General features: G+C 39.5%; 1 protein-coding gene across 3 annotated transcripts in view; it reads left to right on the top strand.

Moving 5' to 3' along the window:
* Positions 1 to 13,910, top strand: part of NAV2 (neuron navigator 2) — a 421,304-nt gene that overhangs the window by 329,645 nt on the left and 77,749 nt on the right. For all 3 annotated transcript variants that reach the window (XM_075048237.1, XM_075048236.1, XM_075048235.1), the window contains one exon: positions 2,343 to 2,465. In XM_075048237.1, the coding sequence (XP_074904338.1) occupies positions 2,343 to 2,465 (123 nt within the window). The remainder of the gene's footprint in view (positions 1 to 2,342; positions 2,466 to 13,910) is intronic.

Here is a 13,910-nt window from a genome sequence, read left to right as displayed (position 1 = left end):
TAAGTGTAATACATTTCATTTCACATATTCTCCGTAATAAGCATGGAGAACAATCTATTTGAGCTGTAGATGATCTTTTTTATCAAAGGACTAGTCATATGCCAGAAATCTGACGGCAAAGCCCAAAGCTGCATTTTCCAGTACGTGTGCAATGGGTATTCATACAGAAACACGTTTCGTGTGCAGACAAGTATCTGCAATAAACCAATTAGCGTATGTACATTAGATGTTTTTGCAAAATGCTGTTTGCATGTTTGAATAACAATATGGTCTTAAGCTCCACTTTTCTTTTCCTTCCCTTTCTTTTATTTTAGTAGCTTAAGGAAAAAAATATTCTTCCACGATAAAATATTTATAAACTATGTCAAACAAAAGTTAGAATGCTAGACCTAAGGCGAATCCCACGTGGGCTACAGTGCAACCGCTCCTCTCGTGCTTTTTGCAGTCTTTGTTTACGAGTTTGGAGAATCGTGTCCCCGCAGATTTGCTGAACGGAGAATACGCTTGTGTCTGACCTGACGGGCTTAGCAACCTCTTTGTTAGACTCCCCAGAGAGACTCCTCGGTCCTTCCTGGGAAGGCCCCGTACAGATTTATCCATCTAACTGAAAAGCTAACCAGCAGATTGTGCAAGGCTTCTTGACTCTTTACCATCCCATTTTTATAAAAGTAGCGATCAAATTTGACTTGGGTAAAGTACATCTGCTGCAGTACTGCCTCGCCAGCAGAGGCATTGCTGGCTGCAGCCAGGAGCATCTGTCCTCTCTCGCTGCGGATGAGGGTGCCTCGCTGTTAGGGAAAAAGCTCTGTGCCTTCTTAAGCAAGAGGAAGGTGTCCTGTGTATCTGGATATTATTCTGTGGGCTGCTGTCGATTTGCTAAGAGTGGCTAAAGGATTGAGAGGATACAACCCCACCAACTCCGAACTCGGCGAGGTACGTTACACGTCCAGCGGTGCGCCAGAGACAGCGGCCGTATTGCTGGAGTTGTTAAAGTTATTTCAGTCTCAGGTGTGTGAAAAACTTTATGGCATGTTTACACAACTGTCGGTGCTGCTCGCATACGTGGGCTGATGAACTGGTGGTGGTAGCACAGAGCTCGCTCCGTGCCAGCGTCTTGAGAGGCGAATGGGACTTGCCTTTCTGGTTTCAAGCTAGCTCGTATATACCTGTAGTCAGAAATACTTTAAGAAACGAAGCTAAACCAAGAGACAAATTCTCCTGTTTTATTTTGACGCTTGGAACTTGTTTACCTACTACTGTCATGAAATGCCACAAAATATTGTAAAACATTATTGATATATTGATGTAGGGCAGCTTGTTGAGAAGCTATTCAAGAAGGGAAGACTGGAGTGACTTCTTAATTTCAGCATTAATATATTAAAAGATTTTATTCATAAACTAAGCCAAAGTGCTGGGTAGTTGTAAAGTTTTTAGAACTTTCTTTTTCGGTTACCCCCGCATCCTGAAGTTACATTACGTGATGGCTATTGCTGTCTGTATCAGTACAGACTTCAGCATAAATGCTGGATGACGCAACCTGCATTATCGTGAGGAGTTGTTCCTGGTGATCAACAACTTCTATCCATTCTTGTCCACCATGTGTCATTTCTGTTCAATTTAAGATTCATTTTTTATTTGTCTAAACTAGACAGTAAGAAATGTGCTATCTTAGTAATTTGTGAAGCATCATATATATGCCTGGCACTTATTAAAATCCAAGAATAGTATTACTTTCTAAATGCAGATGTCCCTAGGTCACAGTTGCAGACAGCGTACAGTGTAGGAGCCAAAATAAGGTTGAAAAAACTTTTCATTCATGCTGCAACTTTGATTTCTCGCAGTAAATCTTGGTATACTCATTGTTCGTGGATCACTGACAAAATCTAGGATGAATTCATTGTGATTTGTGCAGTTAACTTGCAAAAGGTTTGAGATTTCAGTTGTGTTGGTTTAGCCCACACAAAATAGTTCAAGATGATATAAACTGTGCATTTTTTGGACAGGAAAGGATCATTAATGATAGCATTCACAAATATTAAATTACTTCTATCTAGGCATCCTTAATGAAATTTAAGTAGTATTCCTTTGTCACAGTTACACTGAAATTCAATTCTTGTTGATGAGAGAGAGTGCAAGATGTGATGGAGAACAATGAGAGGCAAAAAATATCTTTGATCTAATCCAGAATAAAGTTTTCTTTGCCTCATATTCTGAGTAATATTCGTAACTTGAAAGTGGGGAAATTGCAATATACAGTTAAAAACATGCAAATGAGAGGAGCTACAATAGCTAAAAGTCTTATTGTTTTACTAAACGTGACGTTTTGTTTTGCTGTTTTAAAGGTATATGACCGATGGTGGTCTGGGCCTCTACACTCGAAGGCTAAACCGGCTGCCTGATGGCATGGCTGCGGTGCGGGAGACGATGCAGCGTAATACTTCACTGGGACTCGGAGATGCTGACAGGTAAAGTCTCATCCAACAAATGCTCACACGTAGTGGTGCATTTGATTCACGGTCTATCTAATGCATATGGGATCTCTAAAATTAAATCGCTTTGGGAATTCAGATACTGAACACGTGGATATCAGCTTCTCCAGAGTATTTTAGGGTTTATGTTCACAGAGGTGTCAGGATAAATACTGACTTTATGCCTTCTGATTGCTTTGCTGAAATCTCACCTGGGTTTTTGCGGACAGGACACAACACAAGAAAATGTAAAACTTCTATTTTCATAGTGTTTGAAATAAAAAAGACCTAATTCTCTTCTGATTTTCACTGATTCTTCCAAGTCCAGTGATTCAGTGTAAACGATCAGGGCCAAAGATCAGGAATTAGAGGACTAAAATTCCATAATTTATGGGAGTGCGATCATAAAGGAAGCTGGGGAGGTGGACAGGAATGAGACTTACATTCTGTTAGAGCTGAGATAAATGGGTTAAATACTTTTGCTTTTAATGGCGTCAGCCTATAGCTGCTTCTTTCCCTTCTAAACCCAAAGCCTGGTAAGTGTTACTGTTGATGTAGGAAGTGAACCATATCCTTTTTCTTCCAGGAGGGGCCTCTAAGTATAAAACACAGATTTTGAGTTACAGGTTTGAAGCCATTTCTGAACTAAAGGTTTCTTCTCTTTTTGTTTTGTTATTGATAAGTCTTTGCTGGGACATAACACAGTTGAATGAGTTTGATATGACTGTTATTTTCTTGATAGCGATGAATGGATTACTAAGGAAATACAAGTGATGGAGAATCTAGCCTTGTTTTCAAAGAAAGCCATACTAAATTTGCTTTGGTGTTCTCTTGATATTAGTAAAGAGCAGGATGGTAAGTCTAAACAAAAGAACTAAAACCTCTCAGAGAATCTCAGCTCAGTTTCAATTACTAAGTCAACATATGCTTGCCAGCTGTAAAATATGCCTGGATTTTTCAGGAGCTTGTATCTCTTTCTGAAATTTGCAACTTGAAACCCGTACTCGGCCAACAGCACTTGCTCCTGGTTGACTGCGGGTGAAGGCATTGCCGCCTGGTGATGCGACTGAAGACTAATCGAGTATCACCCTCATCCGTTCCTGTGGCTTCTGAACATTGCCACATTAGTAAAAGCTATCTATTTACAACACAGAAGTGGTCTAATATAAATTATATTATTGTTTAAGTAATGAGTCAGCCTTCTGGAGAGCTAGTGATGCATTCCTCGTCATTGATTCCTTCCCGCCGTCCAATATTTTCTGTGCTTGCAACACTTTTCCTTGGTATGTAAATTATTCTCTCATTTTATTTGCTAAGCTCCTTCCCTGAAGACACCACACATCAGGAGCAATTACGTACGTTCGACAAGAGAGATTATTTGTGTGTTCAAATATATTCCACTTAGAATGGGATTGTGACACACTGAAATGCAATCCTTAGGTTATGTCAATTGTTTCAGCTTTGAAAAATCATTCTTTCAGTTCACATGGAGGGGACGGACTTTACACACAATAAAGACTCTGTATGGCTGGCCATTTAGCTGCAACACGGGATCACAGAAGAATTACCCGTGGTCTCAGAGTTGGTGACATTATTATGTGTTGTTTTGATTTAGTCTTTTCTATTTCGAATGTGAGCCTACTCACCTTACGCAGGAGATCAGACTTCTCTAACAATAGGGCAGTGACTTAAAAATAGCTCCTCTTTGGTTGCTGGGTGATCGTGATGTGCAGTTTAAACAAAAAATTAATCTTGGTTTGAGCAGCAGTTTTCCAGGGTGAAAGTTGGCATAAGGAAAAGGAGTTAAATAAAACAGTGCCGTAATGAATCGCTTTCTTCATTCTGTGAACGGAGGCAGCAAGCAAGAGTGCTGAGTTGCTTTATTGGTACACCTAGAAAACGTATGAAGATTACATTTAACTCGTTCAAAGCAGATGTTGGCTGAATGCATGGCAGAATGAGCATGAAAGGCTATGAACCTTTGAGTACAAGGTTAATCATTAAAAAGTTATCAGAGGCATTTTTGCAATATGCTTACTTGTTTGGTTTCTTGTGTTATTAACTGTAGAAGTTTAGTCGTGAAGCTTTTACTCGTTGGCTCTCGTAACGTAAAGCACAGACCTTAGAAGGTACATTTTCCCCTGCAGCAGGAAAATCCAAACAAGGCAATTTAATTTAATGCTTGATTGCAAGGTTAATGGAATCATTGCACAACACAGCTGAGCTTATTTATGCACTTCAAGACAATTTGCGTTTGCATAGAACAAAGGCATTTTTAATGAAAAAAGGCATTAAAAATGCCTTTTTATTTAGTTTGTGATTTTTTTTTTTTAAGGTTGCAAATTAGCCACCTATGGTTTTGTCTCTTCTATATATATGGACTTGGTGTGTACCATCTGGTTATTTCAGTTGATTTCACATTGTCAGGCGCAGCTGCTTGGTCTGACACTAAATTCTGCCCTTACTTTCATATATGTAACTTGCATTTATGAATACATATAGGTAAGAGGGAAGAAATTCAAAACTTAGATTTGAGTAAATGTTTCTGTAATTGCTTACTTGTTATAACCTATTATTTAGAGAAGATAATTCAGGCCTGTGCTGATTTACTATATTCTTGTGAATAGGACGGGAGACTATGTTGATGAAAGTGAGCTTGTCAAGAGTAACTTTAATGATGTTGTTATGGAAATATCAATATGACTTTTAAAAAAATCCTCAGTGATGCAGTGCTTAAATAACTACTTCCAAGCATGATTAACTTGGATTGTTTCACTTCTACAATTTAATTTGAGGTTGCGTGAATTACATGTCTTCGCATAAGGGTGTAAGGCTTAAAAAGGTCTTCCCAGCTTCTGACTATAAGGACCCATCTCCTCAGAGAGCAGGTTACGTATCCTTGGTACTTCCAACAGCTTTGGCATTGGTCGGCTGTAGGTAAAACACGGCTCAGGTGTGGAGAATGCTCTTCAAGAGTGTTCCTGTATCATGGTTCAGATCTATGATGACTAGAATGACAGTCTCGTCATGCTCTTAGTTAAAAACGAGACCGTATTCAGTTTAACTCTTAGAAGGACTTGTGACCGAAGCTGGCTCCTGGCATTCAGGAGCGTTTCCTGCTTTTGGCAAGATTTTTGGATAATCTGAGAGGAGGTGGACAGGAAAGAAGGATTGGAAGTGAAGCAGAAACGGAGCAGAAAGCCAGAGGACATGCCATGCAGAACAGGGATTTGTCACTGTTAATAAGAATGTTATCGAGTACAGATTTTTTTCAGGTGCTATGATTTATAGTAATTTCTACAAATGGTAAAAATCACAGCTTTCAAAAATAGCTGAAGAGTAGTGTTTTGCTGTTATTTTGCATTTTATAAAAACAGATTAAGGTTATTTATGTGTCTCTTGGCTCAGGTAGTAGACAACACTTCACGTTCATTCGTGGAGTAAAACCCTTTGACTGGAGTTTAAATTCACTAACTGCAATTTAATTTCTTGAATCCTGCTACAGTGATAGATTACTGAAAAGACGGGTTAGTGTTCAGTGCTGGAGGGAGATTGTTGGGCTGCCTTCATAACCATGGGAACTTGGATCACACTTCAGAAGAGCTGAAAAGCAAGTTGAAGCAAGTCATCAAGTTGGGGGCAATATTGGCCTGTTCTGAAAAGTAGGGAGAGAAGATGTCACTGCTTTTGGAAGAAGGCAAATTCCACTGACAGCAGAATTACAGACAGGGTGCTGATGGGTATCGCATAAGAAGCTGCATCAAATTTTCTTCTTTTTAGGTGCTACTTTATTGTAGACAATGGAAAAATGTTACAATATAACAAAAAAAAAAAGGCAAGTTTTTGTGAAGATACTCTTCATGTAGTTTTGTAGTAGGTTAACACAGCTTTAAGTCCTGAGCGTGTATTTTCAGTTTTTCTTCTTAACTGACACAATGCAGCTAAAATGAAGTGAAGGGGTCTGCAGTTCCTGGTTCTGCAGATGAGGAGTTAAGTCCTCCGCTCACAGAGAATATCCGTTAGCAATGCTACTCCATTACTACCCATCTTATCATTACTGTAGTTTTGCTACTCTAGCAGTGGTAGCATGATGCATAAGAAAAGGGGAAAAACAGAGAAAATGTGTCTGGAATAGACACGTACAGACACATAGGCTGGATAGTCTTTCTCTTTAAATATTAAAACATGACTGGGTGGTATCTAAAACTTCAGATGGATGCAACAGTTGTAAAAATGCATAGAAATAGATATTCCTGCATTGTAATGGCAGTGGAATTCCCATCATCTCCTTCCCCCACAGCATCTCCTGCTCCTGCAATGCTCCCTCAGGAGTGTTGACATAAGTGTTTGTGGAGTTTCACAGTAAATGAACTTGCGGGGCGATTCATCTGGTGTTTTGGGTGAACGGGTTTGTGGAGGGAGAATGTCCTTTCTGTCAGGAGGAGGAGTGACTGTATCCATTGAAATCATCCACAGACCTCAGGAGATCTCAGCTAAGAGAGTTGCAGCCAAGCTGTTACCACTCTACCACGAAGATTTCAGGCCATCAGTTCACAATTCCTTCACTTCCAGAAGGCCCTGGCAATTGTACTTGCATTCAGCTGTTACGATTAAAATAATTTATAAATTCTACCTTTCCCATTTTTTTTCTTTACTAGGACAGTGGAACACCCTTATATAAGGATCCTGTATACCAAATAAGCATAGTTTTCCAGAAAATAATTTAGAAGTCTCTAATTTGTTTTAAGATAATATAGATCAAAAAGTAAGTGCCAACACCCGAGCATTCATTGCTCCCCATATCTGTGCTGCGAGTCACTGCAATTTGTAAATATATGCCCGTATATAGTTGCTCAACAGCAAAGTCACAGGACTGGCGCAATTGTTCGTGCCTAACAGATCTTCCACTCTGCTTGACCATCTGTTTGGATTTTATCACTAAGTTAGAAAAAATACTACTGCTTCTAAATATGCAAGTTGTACCTTGGTTGCCTATAGATACCTATCTCTCTGTCTTTGAAAAATCCCACATTGATGTTGAAAACTGACTCGCAGAAACAGGGAAATTCACATTGCAAAGATTCTTTGAAGTTTATGGCCTTGGGATCTGCTGATTAGAATCACAATACCATATACTTTTATTTTCCAAGGGATCTTTTTACAAGCTATAATCCAAAGTGGTTTTAGGTTACATAAAGTAATTGCAAAGTTAAGCAACAAATAGTAGTTGAAAGCAAAGGTATAGTAGCTATACCTGAGGGCTGAAATTAGCAGTACCAAAAAAAAAAAAAAAAAAAAAAAAAAAAAAGACATTTTTACTTTCAAACAAGGCAAGGTTAGTCAAGGGAAGCAAGGTCTTTTGTCAGATCCGTTTCGGTGGGCTAAAGATGACAGACTGCTGGCCATGTAAGCTTTTCTTCAGGTCTAAAACAGAAGCAAGGATTTTCTTTACTAAATACAAGTTGAAGAACAGTTGCTCTAAATTTACCAGGATGTATTAGTAGTTTAGACTAACTCTTAAGACCAACAATACCTATGAAGCAAAGGAGGATTTAGCAAGGAAAGGCATGTTACGATGTTTGTGTGCTGTAGAAAAGAGAGATGGATGATTTATCACCTGTGTAATGTGGAGGGGTTAACTGGGGAGAGGGAGAAAATTATTACAGGCTGTAAAGGCTGTCTCTTTATTGAATCTATGGTTTTTAATAGCCAGCAGAGTTATTATTGTAATACTCTGGTTTATTCTTTGAAGATGCTTTATAGAACTCCCTTGAAGATGAGAAGGAAGAGGTCAGAGATGAAGTGACTGTGAGAATTGCCCCCCTTGGGTAACCAAGTTCTTAACTACATGGCTCGCGTGTGAATTCATTCAGTGGGTGCAGCAATGCTTTTGTTTCGTTGGTTTTTCCACGCACATACTTTTGGGGATGCATATGGTACGCTGGATGAAGTGTACTACATTCTGGGAAGTACTTATGCAGGATTTGGTGACAGTGTCAATTCTGTTTAGAGAGGCATGATCGAATGGAGATAGGTTGGAAAGTTTTGTTTGTTTCTCAGGCTTGGTCTAATTTTACTCATTGCATGATGGTCAGCAAAGAGTTTGCTTCCAACAATTAACGTAGTGAGGCTGGGAGCTCTTTGAAGGCTAGAAAGAGTTTTGAGGAGGGTATGACTTAAGGAAGTAGATCTTTTTTCAGCAGAGATTGTATTTGTTTAAAAGTTTCTATCCAGGCTCTAGATTATCACGTCAGGTAGCAATAGTGGATGTATGATTGATGGGGGGCTGGGGTGGTAGTTGAAGCAGTTTTGTGCCTGTTAGTTAACTGACTTTTTGTAAAAACACAGTTTGTTTTCTTATGGGAGAGTCCCTTTCCCATGTATCCATGGCCACCAAAAAAAGCAGATTTTACTGCATTTAGGACCTATGTGCATCCAAGAAGCCAAGAATTACCCTATTCTTCTCTTCTAACTAATACCTGGTTTCGTAGCTCCACAGGCTGACAAGGCAGTTGAGAGCAGTTCTTTGCCTTTTTCAAGAACTGCCTTCCAAGGAGGAGGTAGAGCTCTACCACTTGACACTAAAAACAAACCAACCGACCAACCAAAACACCCCACAACTGCAAGCTGTTCCCTCCAAAATTAGTAAATCAGGCAATCTTTACGTGCTTGACTGTCACTAGTTTCAAACTGAGCCTTCAGAATTGCTGTTTTGCTTGGATGTAAACACTGAAGGGATAGGCTGGATCTTGGCTTTAGGAACTGCATTTCTTGTTGAAACTTTTTTCCTCGTGTCATGCCCCTTGCTTTTGTTGCTGTGATTCTGATTCTGCATTCCTTTATATTTTAGGGGGTGTTTATACCTCTGCTCTAGCATCTAATTAAAATGCTTAAGCCAGGAGCTGAAGTTCACTACAAAGCTAATGGGAGGTGGCAGGTGCCTCAAGGAAGCAACTCATCATGGCTAAATTAGGACCTTCTTTTTGCCCATATATTCCACTACAGACAGTTTGTCCCTTCCCCTAGAAGGTTGCACTGCTGCGTGTGTGCAGCTGAGGGACCCCACCTTTTCCGGAGTGGTGGATACTGATTTTCCTGTAGAAATAGGAAAAACGGCCTGATTTAAGCAGCTGAATAATTTGCATCTAGGGATGGCAAAATCATGATCCTACACCACTGGAACTGGGTTTTTCTGAAGTGCCATTTCCTTTCATACACATCCCCTTTGTGCGTATGAGTATAAAGTTGATCTAACTGCCGACTGGGAGGCTCTTCTGAAACCTTCAATATTTCTGGTTCCATTGCCAGAGATTAGCGCTGTCTCTTCTGTTGTATGAAGTGGCTTTTAAAACACTTTAGGCATGTGGGAAATTAAGCTTGTATTCCAAGGGTAAACAAGATTGCAGATACAAAGACCATTTTGAACTGTATCAGGGTCTTTGTGCTTTGCATGACAAACCGAAGAATGTGAAATGCTTGCTGACATAGTGCAGACTTTGTTATTTGGTTTTCCATGTCGAATGGCAAGAGAGTCAACATAGTCTCACAACTGACCTACACCAGTAACCTCTGAGTTTGGGATTTGGAGATTGAATAGATAAAACTAATAGCAGACAGCTGTCAGACTCCAAAAGAAGAATCCCAGTTTGGGGCTGTTTGACGGGCGTGGAAGCTCATTGTGGCTGTAAAGCAAATTTCAAGACAGATTATTTTTTTCAAATATTGTGTGTATTATTAAATGTCTCATTACCAGAAAACCTAAAGATTCTCCCTTTGGTCTTTGTTTGCCCTGCTTAGTTTGTTGGGGCTTTGGAGTTGTCGATAATTGTACATTTCATTAGAATTTTTCATTAGTTTTTTTTTGCTTCTGTTCTACAGCTATGTATTCTTTCTTGATTATAATAATATCCTATTAGTATTAGCTTACATGTTAATAGGAATATTAATAGCCAGGATCTAAGCTTTCTGTTTAGTGGCCGAACGTTTCCTGTAATTGTATTGTTTTGAAAACGATATCAAACTTCTGAGTCCAAATATAAGATGCACGTGTCTTCCCGCATGCTCTTCTGAGCTTTGCTGGAGTTTTTTGTTTCTTTTTCTTTACTCTATTGATGATGTTAATTGAATATTCAGTCATTTATTCCCAGTCTCGTCCCCTCCAGTGAAAAACTTTCAAACACGGTACTGCAGATGGCGTGAGGGGTCACCTTCCATATCATCAGTGAGAACCCTCCAAGGAATTCAGGATATCCGGATGCTTTGATCCATTGCCTCTACAGGGAAATGAGACTCCTAATCTGGATGGCTAACTAAAATGTTTAAAGCTAGATGGTGCTAATAGCCCTGTATGTCCAGTACACGTCCACATCTGCAGCATAGCAGGAAAAGCTGTAAGGTATCCACAACTTTGAGCTCATATTTAAAATGCTATGTATTCCATAAGCAGTCATCTCCTTCAACTGTCCCAAATGGAACCTCCTGTGTTAAGAAGGTAATGAAGTAAGAGGGATACTTTTGGGCTGACTGATGTCAAAAGAAATGAAAGTGTCCCTGACCTGGCGCTCATCGAGGCAGAAGTTATGTTCAAATAAAATGAAGGTTCACTCCCTGTTTCCATGCACTTCCGAAAGAGGTGCGCTCTCTTCCCTCCTCTCACGGACCTTATCTACCAACTACAACTGGGTTTTCATAAAGAAGGGAATGTCACGTTTCCCGTGTATGTCTAAACAGGCAGAAGTGCAGAAGTCGGGGCTATGGACCGTGTAGAATGAACATCTGTCCCCACTGGAAGGACTTTCCAGCTGTGGAGAGCAGCTGTGCTGCATTTTGCAGTAGGGGTGCTGAGGGAGTGGAGTGGCTCTAAGTCTTACTCTGCTCTTCTCCATTCCTCAGCTTCCTCATGGTATAGGGATTTTCCAGCAGTATGATAAGGTGACTTTGTGACCTTTTTGTGGCAGCTAACAGGATTCACAGTGAAGTTGAGACTCCACAGAACAAGTAGTCGCTTTGCTCCTGATCTTTCCGAGTTGAGCCCCGACATCCCGAGGCTTAAACGGCCCAGTGTTAACGCAGCTCCATGGGGCTTAAAAACGCTCTGCTATTCTATAAACAGGCATTAAGACTTTCACGTGATAGTCTTATGTTGCTTAAGTATATACAGTTAAATATACATTTGGCCAGGACAAATAATTGCACACTCTACAGTGGAAACTCTTGGAGCTACATTGTGCTGTTACAGCAGTCTTGTGAGAACGTGTGTAATTTGTTTTTATTAGTAAAAGTTTTTTATATTCTCTACTAAAAATAAAACATCTAATTTTACTAACACTGATTGCTGCAATTTGAGACTAATTAATTTGACGTAAGTGGCATGGGAAGAGTGTGAAACCTGTGTGCGGAGTTAGCACAGGGAGTCTGAGTAACTACCACACTGCTAGAGGCTACGTTTATGTGTGTCCAGGTATATATGGTCAATAAGTAGCCAGAGGATCAGTGCTAAATGTTGGAAGTCTGATTAGTGCTTGAGCAAAGTCCAAGGGCTGAGGTCAGCTCTTTTTAACTATAAGATATTTTTTTTTTATTGTTTCTTAACTGACAAAGGCTCGGCTCAGCACCTACTGTGGAGTTACCATGTGCTCTCATCAGCCCCAAGTAATATTTTTATCTTTTTAATCTAATTTTAACTTTAAAGTTTATCTTCTCTGATTATGTTGTTAGTTTAAGTTAATTTTCATATATATCAACTAATTCATTCATTTTGGTTGGGGGGAAATGAGCAAACCACCTTGAGTGTTCAAAAAGGTTTTATTCCCTCTTTCATGTTCATTGTCAAGATTGATTTATTCTTGTTATGAAACTTGCAGCTAGAAATACTCTCCATAACATGACTTAATGCCTTAAACATCTCTTTGAAACTATTGATGTTATTTGATACTATCTGATGTGCACATGCATAGTTTTATGTTTCATTTGCATTTTTATGCAAAGATTTAATTTTTATTTTCAGAGATGACTGAAACATAATGTTGCATTTGCAAAACTGGAACTGTTTTGAATGCAGAAGGGATGAACAGAATATTATCAGGAAATAGCTAGAGATGTATTTGTAGACAACTGTATATCTCTATGGAAAAAGAGGAGAGGGAAAAGAAGAAGGCGGCGTCACCAACGTGAGCCTGTGGGAAAAAAATAAGAATATCCTGTGCCAGCTGAAGTTCACAGAGGTTGTGTTCATCCAGGAAAGCCTTATATTGCACTTAATTCTTATTTTGGGACTGTGTGTATTCTTTGTCTACTCCTTGATAGAGAATTTATCCATCTGTGCCTTGAGAGCATTTCTGAACCAAAGGACTCATGCGTTGGATCAGGTGGTGGCAAGAATCTGCATTTATACATATCTAATGTCTTAAACGTGTATGCAAAAGAAGGACAGAAACTTTTTGAAATCAGAAGATTGTGATTTTGAACGGAAGTCGGGGTATGAGTTCTGTGCTCTAATTTCTCTTGAAATTCTTTGTTGGCTTCTAACGATAACCACTAAGCCATTTTTTTTTATTAATATAGATTAAAAGCAAATATGCCATACGGCAGCATGAAGTTGCTTGTCATTCCTTTTGGTCAAAGCGTGCTGGTGGTTTGGCCTCCAACACCAACATCCAGAGGGTAGAATCAGAGGTGTCTTCCATGCTGTGGCTTAGAGTTTGGGTCCCTTTCTGCAATAGCTTCTGACTGATTCTTGATTTTAGCGACATTCTGCTTCTCTCTCTCTCACCATGTTTTTATGGGCTGAACTTAGGTTAGCTGGAATGAGCTAAACATGTGACTAGTAAAATAATCATTCTTTCCTGTGAGTCATACAACACGTTTTCCCCTCCCTCCACCACCACAATTCCAGTCATACTTGACCCAGTTATTTTATCTGTCCTACATCATCCCCTCTGTGTTACCAAGTTGTTTTCTCTTGCAGCCATTCTTCTCATTCCAAGCAACACGTTGTGCTTTCAGCGGTGGCTTTCATTGTGTCTACCTGTGTCCTTAACGACTTACTGAAACCCGACTTTGTCCAGGAAACATGTTTGAATCTTCAAGTCGCTCCCCACGTTGGATACATTCTCCTCTTATTTAATGACATCAGTCTCTGATTTCACTTTTAGATTTTCACACTGTTGGAATGAGGGAGCTTGCAATACATGGCGATGCGGTTAAGTTTATTATGGCAGTGTATATGTTATCGAATCATTTAGGAACAAGGGGTTATTTTAGAAAGAGAAAAATGAGAGCCAAGGGTAACTTACAACTTGGCTAAGCAAGGGTGGGTGAGATCATGGGAGGAGAACAAAATTTTCTTTGGACATGTTCAGGAATAGTAGTGAATTGTAGCTATAACTTAAGTAGAATGGATTCAAGGGAGACAAGGAAAACATAGAGTGATTATAAGCAAGA

Source organism: Buteo buteo, chromosome 16 (assembly GCF_964188355.1).
Source record: "Buteo buteo chromosome 16, bButBut1.hap1.1, whole genome shotgun sequence".
Lineage (NCBI taxonomy): Eukaryota > Metazoa > Chordata > Aves > Accipitriformes > Accipitridae > Buteo > Buteo buteo.
This window is presented reverse-complemented; position numbering and strand designations above follow the sequence as displayed.